General features: G+C 40.1%; 3 protein-coding genes and 1 non-coding gene across 4 annotated transcripts in view; 1 reads left to right on the top strand and 3 right to left on the bottom strand.

Annotated features, from left to right (window-relative positions):
* Positions 1-258: 258 nt before the first annotated feature.
* Positions 259-7,033, top strand: fsd2 (fibronectin type III and SPRY domain containing 2). The gene is made up of 13 exons (XM_074666769.1): positions 259-524; positions 741-1,027; positions 1,225-1,320; positions 1,416-1,649; positions 1,782-1,804; positions 3,096-3,217; positions 4,058-4,222; positions 4,343-4,477; positions 4,632-4,785; positions 5,352-5,485; positions 5,577-5,709; positions 5,795-5,971; positions 6,682-7,033. Exons 2-13 carry the CDS (start codon positions 752-754, stop codon positions 6,929-6,931), a joined length of 1,899 nt encoding a protein of 632 aa, XP_074522870.1. The 5' UTR covers positions 259-524; positions 741-751; the 3' UTR covers positions 6,932-7,033.
* A 63-nt stretch (positions 7,034-7,096) lies between these two features.
* On the bottom strand, positions 7,097-15,028 carry LOC141787990 (KH homology domain-containing protein 4-like). The gene is made up of 14 exons (XM_074666768.1): positions 14,878-15,028; positions 13,322-13,574; positions 13,118-13,234; positions 12,918-12,991; positions 12,741-12,793; positions 12,423-12,619; positions 11,771-11,979; positions 11,633-11,693; positions 11,313-11,370; positions 10,264-10,499; positions 9,870-9,974; positions 9,044-9,129; positions 8,848-8,966; positions 7,097-8,412 (listed from the first exon to the last, which is right to left on the bottom strand). Exons 1-14 carry the CDS (start codon positions 14,904-14,906, stop codon positions 8,282-8,284), a joined length of 1,728 nt encoding a protein of 575 aa, XP_074522869.1. The 5' UTR covers positions 14,907-15,028; the 3' UTR covers positions 7,097-8,281.
* LOC141788393 (small nucleolar RNA SNORA47) lies at positions 12,055-12,185 on the bottom strand. Its single transcript, XR_012598136.1, has one exon. It is a non-coding gene; the product is annotated as a small nucleolar RNA SNORA47 (small nucleolar RNA).
* A 2,874-nt stretch (positions 15,029-17,902) lies between the features above and the next one.
* The window catches only part of pde8a (phosphodiesterase 8A), a 51,624-nt gene continuing 47,428 nt past the window's right edge, over positions 17,903-22,098 (bottom strand). The window contains exons 18-22 of the mRNA XM_074666127.1: positions 21,530-21,747; positions 20,783-20,915; positions 19,742-19,906; positions 19,474-19,603; positions 17,903-19,113 (exon numbers count right to left, since the gene is read on the bottom strand). Of these exons, the coding sequence (XP_074522228.1) occupies positions 19,007-19,113; positions 19,474-19,603; positions 19,742-19,906; positions 20,783-20,915; positions 21,530-21,747 (753 nt within the window). The 3' untranslated portion in view covers positions 17,903-19,006. The remainder of the gene's footprint in view (positions 19,114-19,473; positions 19,604-19,741; positions 19,907-20,782; positions 20,916-21,529; positions 21,748-22,098) is intronic.

Raw genomic sequence — 22,098 nt, 5'->3', positions numbered from 1 at the left:
TGTCCTCTCCGGAAATGTACTAATGTTGCTTCATCGTAACACCACGTATTCACACACGAAGAAGTAGCTAGCTTTGGCTCTCAAAATTAAGTTTCCCGAAGTGGAAAAGGGCAAAGTTTCCACTATTTCTCGATAAATGTGCTTGAATTTATTGAATTTACGAGAGACATTGAAGGCACCATAATATCCCTGGTGATGTTTTCCACTTTGACCTTTAAATCACATGTTTTCGGGGATTTCCACCTCTGTACCAAGAAAAGAATCATGCCTAATTTTATCAATTACAGGTTTTTACAGTGTTAGGAGTACTCTGGCTTCTTAATTGTCTGAATTGTAGCTTTGTTCACACAATAACTACCTTCTTGCATGAATGTTTGGCATGCCTGTGACATTTGAGCGGTCCAAGTCTAATCTATTTTTGTCACAGTTTCTGGGTGAGGGTTGGACTGCTTACACTTGCCTGCGGACACCAATGTGGGCCTGAAATGGTTGTTTAGAACAGACTGGTTTACATTATTATCCAGGTAAATTTGCTCTTTACTGCACATTTCCTTTTAAAAATTGAATTCTGTACAGACAGCATGTATGGTTCACTCCTCAAGATCTTGTTTTGTTGTGTATACTGTTCAGTTGTGATTTGGTCCTGTGTTTTTGAATATAACGGAATTGTTTAACTATTGATTTGCATCTAAGTGTTGACTGGCAAAATATGAATCATAATGGTCTTGTATCCCCTATAGTCACTCTTCACATGGACCTGTATGAAATCAGAGTGGAAAGACTGGGGACTATTGCAGAAGAATCTGAGCGCCAGGATCTAAGCAGAGAGTCAACCACCATGGAGCCCTTCGGTGTGACATCAGACAGAGGCGGGAGGACACCCCAAGATGTTTCCACCTTCCAGAGGTTTTCTGTTGACACAAATGAGTCCCTCACTTTTGAGCCCTGTGAAGATCTCCCTCCATCTCCCACTGGAGCAGAGGATGGGAATGATGAAGATAACGTGTTTAAGGACGAAGGACCAGAGGTAGGGATGCATTTATTTTCTAATTTCACCTATTGATTCAGATCTTTTAACCAAATGTGTTTTTTGTTGTGAAATACAGAAGTCAAGATCAAGCCATTCCAATATGAATTTATATGTTACCTTCACATGTGTCTACTTTATTACAGGCTGAAAATTGTTTTGAAAATTCTTAAATAAAGACTTCTAATCATTTTCAGAGTGAAATTGTCACAATCAGGAATCGGTTACAGGGAAAGGTTGCAGAGATGGAGAGCTTTGCAGGTCACCTGGAGGAAATCTTTCTCACAGTGGAGGTAAAGGTCACACTTAACCCTTCATTTTTAGCATGTTTCCATACTTTTGTTTGCCACATAGCACATTCTTCTAAATTGCATGAATGTGTGTACAGGAGAATTTTGGCCGTCAGGAGCAGCACTTAGAGCAGCACTACAATGACGTGCTGCAGACTCTGTCTCAGAGATATGATGAGAGGGCCGCTGGACTGGAGGAGGAGAAGAAGGGGAAGCTGGAGGCCCTGTACAGTCAGCTGCTGGCTTGTGGCCGTGCAATGGATGCTTCCAAGGAGCTCATCGAGACGGCCCAAGAGATCTACCGCTGCCAAGACAAGAGGCTTTTCCTGAAGGTGATCTAACTTGCATACATGTGTAGATTATGTCTGATGATTTTGCCCTCGCATAGAAATGAAAACCAGATTTGTCCACATGACTTCGATGCAATTACTCTATGCCCAATGACTCTGATTTTCAATTGACAGACAGTCATGCCCACTATCAAAAGGTAATTTTGATGCTCAGTGAGTGAGCTGCATGGTGTGACACTACACTGACTGCAGGGTGATTTGTCATTAATCATGCATGGCTGATACAGTGTGACAGTGTTTTTTGTTAAGTTTCAGACCAACGTTACCTGCAAATATGACACTAGTATGAGCCAGAATTGAGGCTAAGGAAGTATTTCAATCATTCTAATTTTAAGCGCTGATGCACAGTAAAAATTGCACTCATGGTTTTTGCATTCAAAATCTGAAAGTATGAATCTAGCATCCAAAAAAGTAAAGTAGATGTGCGTTAATGTTGAAATTTATTGATGTCTTGCTTTTCAAAGTGTGCATCAAATGTTTCTGCTGCCGCTTTAAATATTTTAATTTATGGTGTAAGGTAGCTAAGTCAAGTGAAATGCATCTTACTCCAAAGACATAACATCATGCCTGAAGTACTGTTTTTCATATGAAAACCATGAACTCTAAAAGCTCCAGTTGTCTTAAGTTGAGCAAAATATAACCATTGTTTGCTCTGGTAAAGCAGGCATTTTCTAACACCATACAGCAACACTAAATACCTCAGTTTGCCATAAAAATTCTACATCACTAAAGTTAGATTTAAGAGATTTTTATCGGACAAGAAAGAACAAGTTTTCAGAGAAATGCAGTTATTTTCTTCTTATGCTCTCTGAATTAAACATTTAAACTAGAGATGCTGATTGTGCCGATTCCTTAATTTTGGGGGATTGGTGCTTGGAGATAAGACATCAGTGACCGGCTCATCCTTACATATTAAACTGATCTTATATACTTCCAGTAAGGTCTGACAGCCAGCCATTGTTGCTTTTCGCTCTGAGACCTAAAACTCAGGACACTTTATTGGTCAAGTTTTTTTTCTTTCAGTAAAATAAGATAGGAACATTGAAGGTATATGTTGTCATTTATAAAAAAAAAAAAAAAAAAAAAAAAAGTAAAAATTGGTATCGGCCCAAATCAGTATCTGCAGGTCAGGCTTTTTAAAGATCAGTGATTGGCCAGAAAATTGTGATCAGTGCACCCCTAATTTAAACCAGCATGCATTGGTAATGTAAAGGTGAAGTGAAAGCACATTGAATTTGTATGTTGAGTGCAGAATGTGTTGACATCATTTAAAGACAGCATATCACAAAATCCTTACTCAAGGTCCATTTGCCAGGATTTAACATAGCACTGAGATGGTAACTACATCCAGGCAAGGCTAGTAAGTGTACCATAAACCAACTCTCACATTGTGTTTTTATGTGTTTTTTTTTTGTTTCTAATCCCTAGAATTGAGGAGTTTGCCAAAGAGGAGACTGATCTCTCTGTGACCACACATTTGGAGTTCAACACACCGCTGGCTGACCTGTCTGATGTTAAATCCATGATGGACTCCATTAACATTGTTCCAGGTGTGATGTGCAAACAAAACTTCACTTAACTAAGACTGTGATGATAGAGACGGAGCACACTAGATATTTTAAGTATTTAACTGTAGAAATGTCAAATCCAGACTTGTTTAGCTGTTATCAGAGCTCATTTCAGTGTATCATACATTGTTGTATTTAATCCCAATTGTCTGGTTTGTTTAGGTAGTGTACGTGCAGTGGTAAAAAATCAGAATCAAAGTGAACATTTAAACCTCCACGCTGGCTGCAGCTGTGTGTTCTGTCTGATTATCTTTTAATATAATAGGGACTATGATAAAACTGAACCAAAAGCATCTCAAACTTACTGTAACATACATAAAAATGTCCTGCAGCCAAAACCTCAGGAAAAGGGCAGACAGTTGTAACTGGATTACACATTTGGTTTGAGAGTAAATCTAGTTTCATACATTAGTTGCATAAATCCTCTAAGCTACTGCATCTGTAGATATCATGGCTTCATCTGTCTGCAGATATCAGTTATGGGTTCATCTTTGTTTTCCATCTCAGTGAGCTTTATTGGCTGAGCATGCCAAAACCTAAAGGGGTCTTAAGTTTGTTGTTTGTTATTTTTTATGGACTTAGACAGTCATAGACAAACAATTAAACAAGACCAGGAGAGCTCAATACGATCATGTTGCAATTGATTAGATTTATGATAAATGTACATCCCCTACCCTCTTTGTATCAGGCGAACAATCACCGGGAATGACTTCTGGCACAGAAAAAAAGGCTTTTAATGTAAAACTCTTCCTCTACAGTTAGTTTTTATTTTATGACATTCAACAAAACCCTAAAGCTAAAGTTTCTCCACTACAAAAACAGCTCCATCTGCCCCAGTGATCAACCCTCAGATGCCAAACTCTGCCACTCAGACATCGCTGCGTGTCTGCTGGAGCCTGTTCTCAGACGACACAGTGGAGTTCTACGAGCTCTACTACAGACCCGTGCTGGAGGACGCACTGGCAGACAGCACCTGTGCAGCACATGGTACAGGCTCAATCACACTGCAGGATAACACCATCTACTGTCGAAATAGGAGCTACTGATGAGAAAAATTGGTGATTTTGAATTGGTACAGACCCGCTGAAATGTGTGCTTGTTTTTCAGAGAGCAAAGTGGAAGTTAAAGAGACCCATTGCACTGTGACTGACCTGCTGCCCAATGCTCAGTATGAGCTTTGGGTGACAGCTACAAATACTACAGGGATCAGCCCAGCAAGCGAGAAAGCCTTATACATGACCGGTAAAACATCTCACTCTCCTGCAACAGGTTATGCTTTTGAAAGTTAAAATCATTCTTTCTTCCCCTAAAACACTTAAATTTTTATTTTTGCTTCTGCCCAAGTGTTTCATGTTGTGAAAAATCTCTTGTAAACTCTTTACTCCTCTCTTCCTAGTGCCATCACCTCCAGTGATTAAGCAGAGGGAGTGTACCAGCTGCCCAGAGGCTGCTCTGATCCGCTGGGAGTCAGGAAACACCAACCCTGTGGACTCTTACACCGTGGAGCTGAGTGAGATGAGCCCCGATGGCACACAGAGCGGTGTTACAGAGTAAGATCTGTGATTGAAGCTTAAAACAGAAAATAAAAAACATTTACTTTAAACTAATTAACTTTTTAAGAGTTCAAATAGAAAGATTAAATTAGAATTGTTAAGTTAAAGCGAACACGTTCCACAGAAACATGCAACGCTTCAAAGGATGCAGAGTCACATGATATTTGTCCTCACAGTTCTGTCCTTTATTGGAATTCCTGCTTCAATACAGCCACAAAAAGTATGCGTAAATGCTTACCTAGCATTTTTAAGTCCCCTGGTTATAGAGCTGCTGAATCAAAACTCACTCTGCCCCAGAAAATCTATTCTTAGCTTCAGCTTCTGCAGCATTGTTAGTCTCAGCTAGAATATGGTCCTCACAGAAGTGGATCTTATCTGGTCACTTGAGAACTCTTAATCCATTATCCATATTCTTTATACACTGAATCATGGGAGATGAGGGGAAACTGACTTCTTTGTTCACTCTAATAAAAGCAGACGTTTGCCACAATTTGTCATCATGGTGGATTTCTTATGTTTAAAGAGGATGTGATGTCAGCTGGTCTCACTGTTTGGTCTCACAGGTCTATAGTAGCTGTCCCCACCTGTCAGTGTCTCATCCAGCTGCAGTCAGGACGCCGTTACCTCATATCTGTGAGAGCGGTCAACATCGGTGGGCCCAGTGAAAGGAGTGAAGTACTTACTGTCTCCACAACAGGTGAAGATTGCTTTGGCTTGTTCATAAGGACATAAGACAGAATTGTGTTTGACAAGGTGTGCCAGTCTGAAATGTTTTCTCACCTGTGCAGGTACATTCTTTCATCTCTTGGAGGACACTGCCCACCCCTGTCTGTCCATCTCTGAAGATGGGTTCACCATGTTTTACGGAGACGAGGAGCTTCCCATCAGTGCCATGGCTTTAGATGATAACACCTTTGCCAGGTAGCAGGGATACTGCTGTGACTGAGGACAGAGCTGACCCTTTTGAGTGTACATGCTGAATAAGAGTGTTTGTGTATGTGTCTAGATGTGTAGCTGTTTTGGGCGATCTGATTCCTGTAAGAGGCAGACACTACTGGGAAGTGGAGGTGGATGAGGGGACTGAGTTTAGAATTGGAGTGGCTTATGAGGACACAGAGAGAAATTCATACCTTGGAGCCAACAACACATCCTGGTGTATGAGACACATTCTCACACCTTCCAGGTAAACGAAACACATCCTTTAGAAGTCTTTAAATTCTGTTCAGAGTCTCCATAAATGTTACATTTTGACCATTTCAGGGATCTTTCAGCAAACATCAGGTTTATGAACAAGTAACTGTATCCTTAATGCCTTGTAACTTTTTTAATATACATCTTATTGCACCATGATGAAGAAGACAGACCGTCATGTTCATCACTGCAAAGTCAGTCCTTCAGCCTTTGCAGATTTTGCAGATATTAGCGATATGGAAACAAGCCTGCAGATCCTCTGAGAGACGACTGCAGCAGCTCATAGGAAATAGGCCATGTCTAATTTTAGCCAGCAGAAATTTCCCTATTCCAAGCAAAAAAAAATGTGCATCCGTGCAAAGCTTAGCTCAATAAAGGTGGCAGAGCTTGTGGATGAATATCTGTTACTTTTATAGTGTTACCATGGCAACCAATCCTGGAACAAAGCAGGAGTTGAATTGTCACATAAGGCGAATCAGAGCTGCATCTTGCTCGAGCCCTGGATGTGGTTGGTATTGTTGGTGTCTACATAAATATTCCTCATGCGTGTAATTTAACAATGACACCTCTCCTGCTCAATCTGCTGCTCTTCGGATCCTGCTGCTTGTTCACAATGCAGAATGTGTTGATAATTAGGATGGACAACTGAAATGTTTGAAAATTAAGAGCCTCTTTTTTGTGAATGACCTCTTCTATTTTTAGGCATAAATATGAGTTCCTGCACAACGGCTGGAGTCCTGACCTGAGGATCACAGTGAACCCCGTCAGGATAGGAGTGGCGCTAGACTACGACAGAGGGACTCTGTCCTTCTTTAACGTGGATCTGGAACAACATCTGCACACCTTTCAAAGTAACTTCAGAAATTATGTTCACCCCTGCTTCAGTCTGGACAACCCAGGAGCTCTTACTGTGCACAATGCCATAGAAGCTCCTGAGTACACGTTTATCTGAGAGCAGGAATCAGGCCGAGGGTTCATGTCACGTCCAACACAGGATTTGAAGGGGGTGAAACAGTATTTAAAATACTAGCCAAAGGTCTGAGTGTCGTCTTCATAAAAGACAACACTATGAACACCAGTGTTTAGAAAAGTAAGATAGCTAGAACTACACAGTGAGGAGTTTTCAGTTGTTTTTATTATAATATTCCATGGGAACAGGCATACACCATTTTCCAAGATAAGAAAAAGTTTCATTGAATTTTACATTATGTATTTGTCTCATCAGAACCTGCAGCGGGCCAAGGGTTTCAATCCAAAAAAGAAATGAGGGGCTTGTTTTTGAGAAGCTAAAGGTGCTTTGAAAAATGAAATAAAGTGTTTTCGGGAAAAAATGAAGTTCTATACAATTGTATTCACATTGTAAAAGGAAAAATCCACCCTGTAAGTATCTACACTGTTAAGACACTTTTGGTTTGATACTTGCAGATTTTTCAGCCTGGAAATATCTGAGCCGATTATGAAATGTGTCAGTGAACAGTTTGGAGTGAGACCAGAAACAAATAAAAAAGATTTTTCTTAAAGGTAGCAGCAATAACACAAGAAAGCAAAACACTACTGTGTCCTAACACCATGTTGTAAAGCTGCAGCAGCTGTGTGTGGTGTGTAGTACTGACAGACATGTTACAAACAGAAGCTCAATGATGGTCGACTCACAGACTATATTTACATGTTCATTATCATCCACTGAAATTTTAATGTGCTTTTTCTTGGCTAGCTAACTAGTTCAAATCCAGAGTGAGGGGTGTCCTTTGAGAGCAATGAAAAAAACAGAGTATGGGAAGCAAAATCCAACAAGACAGAATGATAAAAAAAAGTCATTTAGCTAAAGCCTGGGTTTGCCACAAATATTAGAAAATAAGTATAAATTAAATTATACCAATGTTCCATTTTTAACTTCACCCGTTAACTACAGGTAATCTGCTTTCCATTACTGCTGTATAAAGATTGTCAGTCCGTCGGCGTATAAAGATTGGTCAATTATGTCTGATATCAATTATGTAATCTGTACATTTAGCAACAGAAGTGTTGGAGAAATGCCCTCATGAGATTTTTTTATCTCCATTCCTGTAAGTTGAGTTTAAAAAAATAATAAATTAATGTCACATGTTGCTTAAAAAGAAGTCAGCAGTAGTGGTCACATGATGAGTAGTAAAAGGGTGAAATCAATGGTATAGTCCAATAACGGTGTATGAAGATGGCAGGGTGGATTTTTTTCTTTTACTTGTTTGAGGACTTGTTTGATGTACTGAGTGTGGATACTTTGGGTTTGAGGGTATCCTGGACAGTGGGGACAGAGCAGGGGTTATAAGTTATCTGTCTTACTACTACGAGTCCTCTCCTCCTCTTCATCTGAGGAATCCCCTCCATAGGGCACTAACCCCGATGCGTCTGTGTCCACTTTAGACTTCTTCTCATGCACCTCCTCATGAACACCTGTAAGGGCACAGTAAAAAAGGGAGAGACAGAGAAAAATAGAAAAGAAGATGGGAGAAATAAGAGAGGAAGGGAAGGGACAAAGAGAGTGTAGAAACAAAGAGGAAAACCCAGTGAGGAGCCCCATGTTAGCGATGGTTTTGGGTTGATCCGCAGCCAGGGGAGGGAAGATATCAAATGAAACGGCAGCAGAGCACACATCCATTACAGGCAGGTCCGGGGACACATGTTGAGAGAGAAAACAAGGGAAAGACAAAGAACATATACAAGAAGAGCATGTTAGTGGGTTCTACCAGCTGAGAGGTTCACACAGGTCTCCGCTCCTCCCCCATAGCTCCATGGGGGGAGATGCCATTTAATGCAACAGACAAGTCTACAGAACAAACGTCCGAGTACTCGGGCTCTCAGAATCTTTGGGAATCAGGAAGTGCATACCCATAGACGCGGTGCTGATGGGTGGACTGGCTGGATCTTCTATCACAGCATCTCTTGGCCTTTTGCGTGCAGCAGGGGCAGGCACCACAAAGGGAGGCGGTGGTGGGGGCATCAGGACCCTATAACAAATAAACATGCTACAACACCAGAAGGATTCATGATGGTGAAATACAAAGAAAATTGGCTGTTTACATACCTCTCTGGTACTTTAGTCTCTCCAACACTGGAGGCAGGAGGTGCAGGTTCCTGATGAGCGGGACCCTCTGGAGATCTGTTGGCAGGCTACAAAGAAAGTGCAAAGAATAGTAAGTTTAAGCTGAATCATTTAATTGCCTTATCTTTTGTTTTCTAAAAAAGATGGAGAAAACTGTAGAATAAACATTCCTATTCCAGAAAAAGTCTCTCCACAGTGTAAAAAGCAGCTTCTTTTCACTCTTTACAGGGAACAGATGCACAAAGGAACAGAAATGTGAACTTGTGTAAACTTGGTTATTGGAAAATTTCAAAAAATGCTTAAAACCATGAGCCTTGCAAATCTGTTTTACTGACTTAATAATGAGCAATAGTCAAGCCAGTATCAAGAAATACCAGGAAACAGGCAGACAATCCTGATATCACGTACTACTTGATGACTGCTTTCAGTCCTTCCACGAATTTTTATAAAAAGTTTCAGATTCAGGAACATTTTTATCGCTCACGTGACACAACTTAACCCCATGTCTGTGACACCAAACAGTGCTCCTCTTTATTTGACCGTCAATTTAATTAGGTATGGTAAACTGTGATTAATCAAACTTACTACCAAGCTGTGAACTATTAAAAAAGTAAAAAAAAAATAGAACTGATCCCAGGAAGACTGAGATTGATCTTCTTTATACTTAAAAGTTGGGCAGTGATGGCCGAACTGATCCATTCCCCCTTCAATTTCAGTGACCAGAGACTCAAACCCTCAGTGGCAACTCAAACAGGTTGATCAAAACAACTATTGATGATAAAATAACCAGGATTTTTCTTTAGCTGACCTGGTCCTCTTTGGCCCCCTCATGGAAATGACGTTTAGGACTTCCTGACTCCGATGCATTGTTTAACGAATCTTCAGCCTCCACCTTCATGCTGCTTCCAGGATCCTTCAGAGCAAAACCAACACAACATGCTAAATCTGCAGCTGAATTAAAAAAATACAACTCCAAAAAGGCCTCTAGTATCACACCATTTAACATTTTAATGTGAATTTTGACTGTAAGAAGATCTGAGTTCTGTGCTGAATAAATTAGATGATAACTGACATGTGTGGCGACTATGTTACATTGTGACTTTATGTGCATTCTAGCTGTTTTGTCTCTGAAATAATCAAAACACTTAAAACAGTAATGCTAAATGTATCCACGCTTGGCAAGCTTGATCTTCCATAGTTACCTGGGCGAGATAGGGATGTGGTTTTCTAGGACACACTGGATACTGAACCATTGCCTGAGAAGATGGAGGGTTTGTCGACATGTTAGAAAGACTTGGGGGACCATTTGCATTACTCCAATAACCACCGGCTCCTGGGTACGCTGAATAGCCGCCAGCATACCCATTTGCTGGGTAGTTATACCAGGACCCCTGGGTAGAGTAATTGCTATTAGGAGGAAATCCATGTGCTGGGTATGCTGAAATGAAAGTATAGAGCGTGAAGTTAATAGCATATACCAAATGAATTGATGATTGATGATTGGCGACCTCTAATCTCAACCTAATGTAGAGCCAGTAAGCAAACTCAGAAAAAAGTTAACCATCGTAAAAAACAGGGTCAGCTGGTTCTCAAGACCTGGTCGCTAAAGGTGTTGCATTTCTTCACCTCATAAATTTAATATATTTTAGATTTTAAACCTATTTTATTGATTAAATGAAGGAATAATGACAATATCTGTGAGTATAAGTAATATATAAGGTTAAAATAAATAAATAAATACTTTTTTTTTTTTAAATCATAGATGATATAATTATAAACATTATTCTGAATACAACGGCCTCATCCAGGAGTCAAGCAACTTCCCAGCTTAAAACAAAGAGCTAAAAGTGCACAGCAACTTAAGTTGAATCAAGCACAAATGGGGCAGAAATTAAGCTAAAGACATAAAAAGCACTTTCCAACTAATTCCAATCTCTCAAATCAGGCCATATAGATATGATGCGTCATGAATATGGAGCAGGATAGGAAGGTGTTTAATTAGGATTAAAGAGCAACCAAAATCTTACTTCAGCATCTTAAGATACAAGACCTCATGTGTTAACAGTCAGCTTCACGAAACTACAGTTTGTACAACCACTGTTAATCAGAGGCTTTAATTCTTTTTGTAAACAGGAACATGGGTGGAATACCCCTTTAATTTGTATGAAAGACACTGACTACTTGTTGTTTTTTGATGATAAATCAAGGTAAAGACAACAATGTTGGCCACAGGTTGGAAAAGAATGCTTACATTGAGTTGATCCTGTGGCTGTGTACATGGACACCATGCGGGCATGTTCCGCTCTCACCTGCAAAATGAGAAAAGAGAAACAATGTGAAGAGCCTGAGGATGATCCAGAAAGACTGTGTGATCTCTAATCATTTCATAATTCCGTTGTTTTGTAGGTAGGTGCAGAGCACTCAAAATCTATCCCTTGAGATCAGGTGGTTCACGCTACCTCTGTCACTCTAGGAGGTGGGTATCAGTGAATAACTATACACCTTAATAGTTTCACCTTCTTAAACCTCCATTGATGTTCAGCTAACAACTTAAAAACTTAATCAACTTACAGTTTCCAGCAGACTCTCTGTGAGCTTCTTTGCTGACTCCAGTCCAGATGAATTTGGGTGGCTGTAAAAAGAAAATGTTTAATATGGTGTAATGGTTTAAAACAGAATTCAAAGGGTGAGCATCTGTGACAAACATACCTGATGTAAACATAGAGAGGCTCAAAGGACTCCCGTTTTGACGCTTGTTCGATGTAGCCAGAACCTTTTCCCCTGAGAAAGACCCGAGCCCCCGTCTCTGTCTGGATATGACTCAAGTAAGTCCCTCCTGGACCCTCCACCTTTTCATTCACATTGAACGAGGGCAACGCCTGGTCCAGACCCACAAAAATCTTTGTGTGCACAAAACTCTGAAGGTAAAGAGAAAATAATCACTCTTTTTTCCTGCACGTTTAGAACATTTTCACGCATTTAGAGTTTTTACAATTTTGTAAGCAGACGCAGCAATCCAAGGCCTTTCCCTTTAGACAAGGATGTTCTCTCTGCTACTTAATTTGGGAGGTGAGTATCAGTAAAGGCAACATGGTCTTCATTTGCCTCACTTTCTTTACCTCCATTGGTTATATCCTGACTTTCCCGCTAGTAAATTTACAGAAATTAAAGAGTAACCAGAAAAAGCCTGAACTGCATTTATGATTGTGCTCAAAATACTTTTCCTCTTTAAAAAGATTCAAACCTATACCACACTACCAAAGCATGCATTGTACAAAAAAATATAAAGCCACAGAAAATTAAGGAAGCTTCACCATCATTAATGCCAGGATGAATTTTGACACACGTCATATCTGCCTACCCCTGAATGTGGAGCAGCAGGCCGATGGCCCTGGGCTGACACTGCGTTGCTGTTGGGCACAGTTGGGGGGATGACAGGGCGAGGAGGCTGGGGGTAGAGTGTGAGTGGAGGCATTATGGGAACCTGTTGTCCTCCTGATGCTGCAGAGGCTCTAAGCACATCCTCAGAGATGATTTCCTTTATCCTCATCACTGCTTCTGATGTGGTAGGAAAAAAAATCAAACATTAACGCTGCATTACTCACACTTCATACAGTGCAAGTCACAGATTATGAAAGCAATGTGCAAAAAGGAAGAGAGACAAATGGTTACTACTTACTGTTGACCTGATCTTGGGTCTTTCCCTGGACATGCAAGTACAAAGGTCTTTGTCTACAAACAACACAAAATTCAAAAACATTACAGTCAACGAGAAGCCCCTTCACTCTTCAGAGCATTAAACTATTTCCCCGGTCACAGCATAAATATTTCACTGGAGTTAAGTGTAAGAGCATACCCTCCTTTTCCCTTGTCAGCTTCAGACATATAATGACCTTTTGTTGAGACAACTGCTCCACTACACTGTCGGATCTGGAAAAAGGTCAGAGAAAATTGGATTAAGACATGAGAGGAATACTTTAATAACTCATATAAAGCTGACAATGACAACGTTAAACATTAACATCGGCTCCAACAGTGACAATGACTGCCGCTTACTTCCTCCTGTGTTTTTCCTTTTGTAAGTAGGTCTCTGCAGTTGATTGGTACATCATTTATATCGACTTCTGTGACCACCATCTCCTCTACTGCGGCTGGTGCAGGCACACTTGGAGTCTTAAGACAAGTGAAAAGGGGAAACATTAGCCCTGCATAGCTACAGGTTATAATGGACTGTTTTCCAGTTTTTGGGATGTAATTTACCTTTGCCAGTAAGGGTGGAGGAGTCAACAGTTTCCCTTTTGCCATTAACATGGCATTTATTTTAGCAGCCATGGCTGCAGCCATCTCAACTCCTCCAGGAGTTGCTGGCTGTTCTCCTGGCTGAGGAACACTGCTGTTTGAGGGGACCCCAGGTAAGGAGACAGGGCGAGCTGCATTTTCACTACTCCGCTGCTGGCTCACATCTACATTCTGTTTGGGTTGTGCTGGCTGATCCCATCGGCTTGACAGGCACCTAAGATTTAAAAAAAAATTACACACAATCAGGAAACTTAGAGCAGTTCAATGAAACCAGAATTCTCAAATAATAAAACCTGAAGAACAAAGCCACTTTAAAACTTCTGAAGGGTAGTTTGTCTGGAGTTTGATCCCTGAGGATAAAGCAAATTCTCTCTTCATAATACATGTTTCAACAAAGGATTCTTGTCCTGCATTATTTTTTCCTGTCAAATGAATTGTTTATAGTGAATCTTTGCATTTGGCAATGCATATTCAGGCTTTTTTTCTCCTCTATGCTGCCAATCACTTGTCCACCAACCTGTAGCAATAACAGAGGTTAAAAATGCCTACATATAGAAAAACTATGTACGTCTTTGTGTTCCTGCTTTTGTCGTTCCAATAGACACATCCATAGCAATTACAGTCTGTATTACAGCCAGCAACTATAAATCCTCATTGAATCTTTGAATCTTACCTAATCTCGGCGATATGCTTTCATATTTCAGACGGAAAGTGAAACATCTTCAATATTGTAAGGCAATTTCTAAAACTTTGACTTAATACTGCTTTTTAAAACTCATAGAGCGTACTGTAGGCCATAAAGACGATCCCATCAGGAACAAATTAGATCTTGTTAGCTGTAGAGTGTTAAATGAAGGGGGCGAAGTAAATCCACCTTGTTTAAGCTGAGACATTAAAAACAATTCGACTAATCCCCTCTACTAGGACTATACGATGGTATTTGCACCGTATAAATGACCATCATATTGTAACGGATTGTTCGAGTTAAAACCTCACAGGACGCGCGATCTCTGTTTATCTTAGCAACATGCTAGCGTGCAACTTACATACAACTCGATTAAATTGGCGTTTGGACATGCATTTCACTCAAATTGTGTTCAATAAAGTAAAAACACGTTCTAAGTTGACCTGAGTTCAGTTAACGTGGACGTTTATTGCCGGCTAAACAAAAAACACAGATGAATCTGTATTTTAGCTCGCTGTAGCGTATTCATTGGACCCACCATGCTAAGTGGCTAGCTGGAGTAGCAAGTGAGGACTTATTATTGTTTAGCAACATCGCAATAAAGAGTCATTAATGTGTAACTTTGGGGATCAAAGCATCCAAACTTCTTGTATTTTTCACCAAATGTGCTGAAAAGAGTTAGGCTACAAGCTAACTTTAACTGATAGCAGGCCGCGACCATGTAGACTAGCTGCTGCTAAAGCTAACCTCTTTGATTGTTTCACATTCGGCTTTCTTTATGACGCAAAATGTAAGTACAAAACCAAAAATAGATAACTACATGAAAACTTACGGTGTTTGTCCGGTCATTCCCGAAGACATAGCACCAGTCTACTTGATCTGCAGTAAATAAAAAACTTCTAATGTACTGAACACTGAGCAACGGCCGCCATCCGTATGCTTCGTGAGGCGATTTCTTCTGACGACTCGTCGCAAAGTCTGACACTGAGGAAGTTGATCCGCTTTGATGTTATGTAACACTTCACTTCGCAACTCAGTTCGTTTCATTTGTATTATTGCAGAAGTACAGGGATGTGTTTATTATTTACACACAAAAAAAAAACCTCAAGAAAACTAAGAGAAGATAGAAGACAAATGTAAAATGTAGAGAAATTTTGAAGACTGGGCAGATTAAAACTAGAGTTTTTTACAGTACAAATGGAAAAATTTGAATTTGCTCCTTTAGCAAAGATAAATAAAGACAAGAACAGAAATGTAGACATGGCAGTGAAAATGATACCAATAAAGTAAGGTACAGCATGCAGACAAAGGCAGCAGAAAGTTGGAAATTTATAACAGCTTTCAAATAAAATGGTTTGAAATAGGTGATTTATGTACAGCAAGTTTACAAAAAGTTGGGGCCCTTATTAACTAGCATATGCTAATGGCTGAATAATGTGTTTGGTGGCTCTGGAGGCTTAAAAATGATTATGTTAATGTCAATGATGAGGATGAGGATGATGTTAGTCTTAAACTTTTTGAGTGGGGTCTTTAAAAGATAATGTTCAGCATGCCCTCATTTGAGAATGCCTCCCAGAGTACAGTAAAATGTAATTATGTGAGGCTGTGGACAGGGTCTTTTTTATTTCTTTTAATTTGCTGAAATACATTGACTATTTTCTAGACCCTATGCCCTAACCACAGCTGTGCTTAGTTCTGACTTCCTTTTACAAATTATACCACCACCTTTAATAAACACCCTTAACATCTCCCACCCACTGTGGGTTCTTTGCTAATCCACTTCACACAAAAATCAGAGTCAGAGTTCCCTGTACAAACTAAAGTTTACTTCCTGTATCAGCTTATTAGAAGATTACAGAAGGTAGATGATGCTGATTGTCAAGAGATGTTTTTGTTTTTGTTTGGCATAATTTGATAAATGAACAGAGAGTATGCTGTGCAAAAATAAGACTAGTTTACTTATTTGAAATGAAAGACTGTCCCTGCTCGAACCATGAAAGTACTAAATTCTTCTTCAAAAGCTTTTAACAGCCTGTCTATATTTAGCTGACAAAAAAAAAAAAAACTCCAGCAGCAGTGGATTATTGAGTCTTTGCCAGAAACAAAGAAGGAAGCTGAAGAACATACCCTGTAGCAACCAAACACCTTGGAAGGTAAAAGTTGCAGGGTCAACAAAGTGATACAGACTCTGAAGACGACTGTAAATATCATTTTTCCCTCAAACAACCAGCACTCTCTCTTGTCTTGGCACAGTCACATACAACGTTTGCTACCTTTAATAAAGTTTTCCTAAAAATAAATCCCAAATTAGGACTGTAGAACTGTGGGAACAGAGCTTGTGTCTGCTAAAAGGTAAAAAAGTTAAAATTACAAGTGGCAATTCTGTACACTCAAGGGTTTTGCCTCTGCAGTCATTGAGTGTGCATATAATACAGCAACCATTATCCAATATACTGATCCCTTGGGGCAGGGGTATGTGTGCAGCTCCTCATCCCAAAGTCTGATTGCAGGGCAGAGAGGAGCACTGAACCTCTGGGTTTTCCAACGTTCACAAGCCCATGAAGACTCTCCCATGGTGGAGCAGGACACCCACAAAGTCAAGAGGCATCACAGGAACTTACTTGTTATTGGTCACAGAAACCACTTGTATGGACAATGCGTCTTTGGTTTGTCACTAAGAAAGTAAAAGCAAGACTGACTCATGAAGTTTTGTACATTTGTGATGTAGGGTTGCATTAGAAAGCACAAGACAGAAGAGAAAATAAAATGCAGATGACAAAGTTACGAGTACAGATAAGGAATCACTGTAGAAAACAGACTGCAAACATATTGACATTATTTTATTTTTCATTGAATAGTTTCTAATTTTCTTCCGTGCCTTCAGACCAAGATGTGAATCAGAAGGAACAAACAAATCCCCTGACTGAGTGTACAATTCTGTCATAAGAGAGAAACAAAGATAAACATGGTCAATACATCTTATTAACCATCATTTGCTTAGCTGTTATGGCATTTATATACTGTTTAAAGAGGAAATAGTCTTAATAAGCAACAATCTTTAACATATATTAGTATCCTAATCTGAAACCAGCCTTGAACAGAAACCTGTTCCTGGGTCTGTGCATAAGGATGTTGGACAAGTGGCCAAAACAGAATGATGTTTGATCAAAAAATCAATGCAAGCCAGCCTTTAGGAGACTGCTTAAAGACAGTGATAGACAACTCTGCGATCCACATCCGTCTTAACCATTTAGTTCTCTGTATACATGCTCTGCAGGACCATCCAATTCACAGGTATTCAGATAGCTAGAATGGTTGATCTCATTTGCTGCAAATCCAGTGTAAAATTCATTGTCTATAAAAATATTGAGATTTTACTTGAACATAACCTTCTGACTATGTCATAATAAAAACTCCAGATGTCCGTTGCAGTTGCACAGTGGGATGTACTGTATAAATATTGTATAAAATAAGGCAGTCTTTTCAGTAGGATAAACCAGATACAAAAATTTCTGGGAGAAAAAATTTTCAAGTCCAAAATGTTTTTTCACATATTTCTGCTGTTGTCAAATGTCAAGCGGTTTACAGCATTAAACCAAGAGTAAGGGATCGTTGCAACAATGAATACACCCACACACCCACACCTACAACCCCGACACACACACACATACACACCTACACACGCACTCCTACATGCACACGCACTCGCACTCTCCTGATGATCAACAGTAACAGCTTATTCTACAACGCAACATCCCATCCCTGGACAAATCACTGAGACGTCGACATTTCTAATATTGTTTACAGTGCAATACAAAAGTGTCCATTCAAACTGGTGCTGTACTTTTGATAAGAAAATAAAAATGTTTAATATGGTAATGATCAATATGGATAATATGTGTGAATTTTTGAGAGTCATAGTAGTATTTCACTTCATAAGCTTTGGCTTTTCTCTCTCTTTTTGAAACTTTTGTTTCACTAATTTAATGATTTAATTTTAACATAGGAACATCTAAGCAAAGTTAATATACCAAATCACCTGTAGTGTTGAGGTTTTTGTCTTTCAGCAGTGGCCTTAGTTTAAGATCCACTCCCTGACCAAAAAACAAAAAAGATCCTCTCTCCACCAACATGTTTGCAATGATACTTCTGTGTCAACATGGATGTGTTTCAGAGGGACACACTGATATATTCAAAAACAAAAAAAAAAAAAAAAAACAGTGGAGTGTTCTTTCATGTTTCGAGGTTTTTTTGTCTCTCGGCAGTGGCCTTACACAAAAACCCACTGCCAGATCAAAAGAAAAAGTATCCCCTTTTACTTGTCTGTAGTGTCAACTTGGATCTGTTTCTGAGGGACACACGAGTATATTGCAAAACAACAAAAAAAAAGAAAAGCAGTGGAGTGTACTTTCATATTGTGGCCTCCAGGGGCAGAGGGAGAAGTCCTGTCCTGCTGCGAGCACAGGGGTGGAGGTTAAAGGTGAATGGACACCTTTTGATTCAGACCACACTTCATCCTTTCCTCCAGTTTTACTCGCTCCTTCATAAACATCAGTTTTCTACTCAAACAGCAGCTTCACAGGCAGACAGGAGAGCCCACGTGGTCATTTGGGGGACGGATGCTTTGCAAGGAGACCTGTACGGACCCTTTTTTTTTCAGTCATGTCACCTGTCCAGCTACAATGCGAATGCCTGAAAGGCATGTGAAGTTCATTAAGATGCTGTGTGTTCATCACAGTTCTTATCTGACAAGGACGCCAGCAGTGTCAAAGCTGCAAGCTCCTGTCAGGAGGTCCTTCTGTGGTTTCTGTATGGAACATGTGGACGCTCAGCGTGCTACAGAAGCAGGAGAGTGAAGGCGGAGAGGCCCTTCAGCTGGCAGGGAGAGAGACACCCCAGCATGAGAGAGGAGGGCTAGCCCGGACTGCAGAGTCACCAGGGCCACCAGACAGTGCAGTGGCCTACTCTGGAGGCGGTCGCAGGCTGTGCAGCTTTCTTTCATCCAGGCCTTTCCAGTACTTAAAGTTGTTGTCCAAGTGCTGCATAAGATTGGGGAGGTCTGCAAAAGCTGGGGAGACAGACAGACATTCATTGATCTTCAGTTTTTGTATGTAGGGCTGCTTAATGTTTGTCATAATCTTTAAGTATGCTGCTGATGGTAATGGCCAGGACACTATTGCAAAAGAGGACTTTGATCTAAATAAATCTCACCTGGTTAAAATATGGTTTAATTAAAAGTATATTTACATGGAAAAAGCAATAGTCCAATTCTTCTGAGAATCAAAATCCATCTCAAAATAAATACAATGAAAATGAGGAAGTCAAACAAACTTCGATATAAGTTTACAAATTTTCCCCCAGTCAGAAACCAGTAGCATGCAGACTTGAAGTTCTGTGTGTGTTTGTAGTGTTTGCATTATGCTCTTACCATCCCATGCATCAAACATGTCAGTAATGAAGTAGTCTATGAAGGAAATCTGGGACTTTGGGATGCTACATGTGTTTCTGTCAAACACAGGCATAACCACAGGTAGGCCTTGTCTCTTCTCCTCATCAGTCTGTACAAAAGAAATAAAATATATATATATTTATATATATATCATTACAAACAAAATCTGTTGAGAATGCATAAAAAGCACAGCTGCTTCCTGCTGGGTCCATCATCATCATCGCAATATGTCATTTTTTCAAATTACCTGTGCAAAATACTCCTCTGAGATGCGTCCGGCCCACTCTATGCAGAGCTCCTGAGGCCTACATGGATTGGAGATGTCTGCACACTTAATCAACATCCTCTTGACAAGGATTCGGTTCTCAGGAGATGTCAGGATGCCTTTGACAGATTCCTCATCGCTGTTTCCCTAAAAAGACAAAAAAAAGAGCACATTAGCATAAAGACAACTTAACAGGCAGCTCAGTAAACCACAGCACACAGCAGCTGGCCACTTTAAAAATAACTGACTGTACAGAAACTAAAGTGGAAAGCAAAAGTGACAGAAGACAAGGTTTATCTTTTTAACAGAGAGTTGGTGTTAAGTGTGTTTATTTTGCTTATTAAGGAACAATAAGGGTCAGAAAGTCACATGATTTGAAGCCTACTACATTTTTGTGGCTTTTCAGGTTGCACAGAAGCTCTTTTTGGTAAGAATAAGAGAAGAGGGTCCTCTGTCTGCTTTGAACGTTTTAGTATATAGGTTGACTAAATCAAAGTGCATGTCAAACCAACGCCACAGAGCTATTTTTATCAGTGTGAACTCCATTACACAGTAAACACTCAAACGTTTCACCTGTACAACCTAACAAGCTCCAAAAGTTTTATAAATTAAGTACAAAAACAGTTTCCAATCATTTTTTCTTTATTCATACCTTTAAAACGGATGACAACTTTTAAAAGTCTGTGTTGTGCATTCCACACAGGAGTGAGAAAGATAGTACCAAGTTGTAAAATTCTCTCCCCACAAAGCTATTTGTGCACGGGCAACAACAGGCCACAAGTCCCCTGAACCTGGATCATCGTCTGTCAGACTCTTTTATAATAACTGTTTGTAAACTGTAGGTCTATGATAGCCAGTGACAGAATGAGATTACAACGTTAATCGAGTGTTTGAATGCTCTAGTGTCCTTCTTGCTGACGCACAACTCTCATCCATTCAGAAAAAAAGAGGCTAAATTTAGAACTTCTCTTTCCTCACGGACAGGAAATATATCAATGTTTGAAAACTTCATTTCAATCTCACCCCATTCTCCTCCAGAGCAGCCAGTGGCTTGTTGATGCTGTTGACAAATTTATTGACGTGTTCAAAGTGTTTGGTCATCTCCGTTGCGAGCACCATGTCGATGATTGCCTGTCGTAGTGTTCGATATTCATTCCTGTGAGAAGAGAGAGATGGAAATGCCCAGAATCAGAAGAGGAGGGGGCAAAGTGAGCAGAAAAGGAGGAAACAGAAGGATGACAGTGTTTTAAATAGCATAAAAACCCATGTGAACAGTTTTCCCCCTCAGACTGTAGTGACACTGGAGATGAATGGATGCTTTGTTCACCGCCTCCCTCAGAGGGGTCCGGCACATGTGAGCTATTCTGCTCCAGGACTCAAATCACATTACTAACTTGTCACTGTCAACACACACACCATATTATTTTCATCAACACACATGCTTGCTTATCTTACCTGCTGTGGTACTTCAGGTGATGTCTGAATCGTTAACCATTTTTATGTGAATTTAGGTATCGAAAATGTGACTTTTTCACCATTTCAGCATTGGTACAAAAATCTTTCTTTACTGTACAAGAAAAGGTAACCAAAAGGAAACGTTTGCAAATGCACAAAATCAGCAAAATCACCTAATTTGAAATAAATTAAAGGAGAAGTTCACCCCAAAATAAAACTAACTTTTGTGTCTAAGTTAAATTTAAGGAATTGCACCAAGAAACCAGTTTTCTGAATGTTTTGAGGAATATGAACTTATGTGAAGTAACCCCCCACCTTTCAATGTTTTTGAAGATGTTGCATTTATCATCTCTCGTGGTGATCTGGAAGGCCAGGGCTGCATGGTGGCTCTCTAACACCGCTGTGTCGTTGTAAAGGATGGCCAGCTCACTGCCAGCATTGCACAGGAAGCTGTTGGTGCGTCCTGGGTGGTCCACATCATGCACTGTAGCAGCGATGAGGGCGGCTACCTCGTCGATGGGATCCAAACTTTGCTGTTTGGAGGACAGGAAAAAAATGAAAATGTGAAAACCTGGTGAAAAGGTTGTGTGCAGGAAAGGGAAAGAAGCACGTCTTTTAGGGGATAATTTTGGGGTTGTAAGTAAGAAACGTGCAACCCTCTAGTACTTTGGCAAGACTTGTCATAACCCACATTCAACACAAATGTGACGTGCGTCCAGGTGAAACAGCAGTTTGAACCAAGAGGCAGCTCTGCAGGCAGAAAGTCTTGATACAGCAAAGGGAAACTAATGTTTTTTCCTTTGAAGTTTTTCTAATTTATATGCAACAGACTGCAAAGGGGGCATTTTTCTACTGCCACCCCATAAAACCTTTAGTTCAAAAAG

The sequence above is a fragment of the Halichoeres trimaculatus genome, unplaced genomic scaffold (assembly GCF_033239565.1).
Source record: "Halichoeres trimaculatus isolate MK-OKI-2021-1 unplaced genomic scaffold, fHalTri1.1 fHalTri1_scaffold_3, whole genome shotgun sequence".
NCBI classification, from domain to species: domain Eukaryota; kingdom Metazoa; phylum Chordata; class Actinopteri; order Labriformes; family Labridae; genus Halichoeres; species Halichoeres trimaculatus.
This window is presented reverse-complemented; position numbering and strand designations above follow the sequence as displayed.

What these genes read in the sequence shown, in the direction of transcription:
- fsd2 (XM_074666769.1), top strand. Translation starts at nt 752, where the DNA reads ATGGACCTGTATGAAATCAGAGTGGAAAGACTGGGGACTATTGCAGAA. An exon ending in TTAAGGACGAAGGACCAGAG is followed by an intron (nt 1,028 to 1,224) that starts GTAGGGATGCAT and finishes AATCATTTTCAG; the next exon opens with AGTGAAATTGTCACAATCAG. An exon ending in ACTTACTGTCTCCACAACAG is followed by an intron (nt 5,486 to 5,576) that starts GTGAAGATTGCT and finishes TCACCTGTGCAG; the next exon opens with GTACATTCTTTCATCTCTTG.
- LOC141787990 (XM_074666768.1), bottom strand. Translation starts at nt 14,906, where the DNA reads ATGTCTTCGGGAATGACCGGACAAACACC. An exon ending in GGAATGACCGGACAAACACC is followed by an intron (nt 13,575 to 14,877) that starts GTAAGTTTTCAT and finishes TTTAAATCTTAG; the next exon opens with GTGCCTGTCAAGCCGATGGG. An exon ending in CAGAGAGTCTGCTGGAAACT is followed by an intron (nt 11,371 to 11,632) that starts GTAAGTTGATTA and finishes CTCATTTTGCAG; the next exon opens with GTGAGAGCGGAACATGCCCG.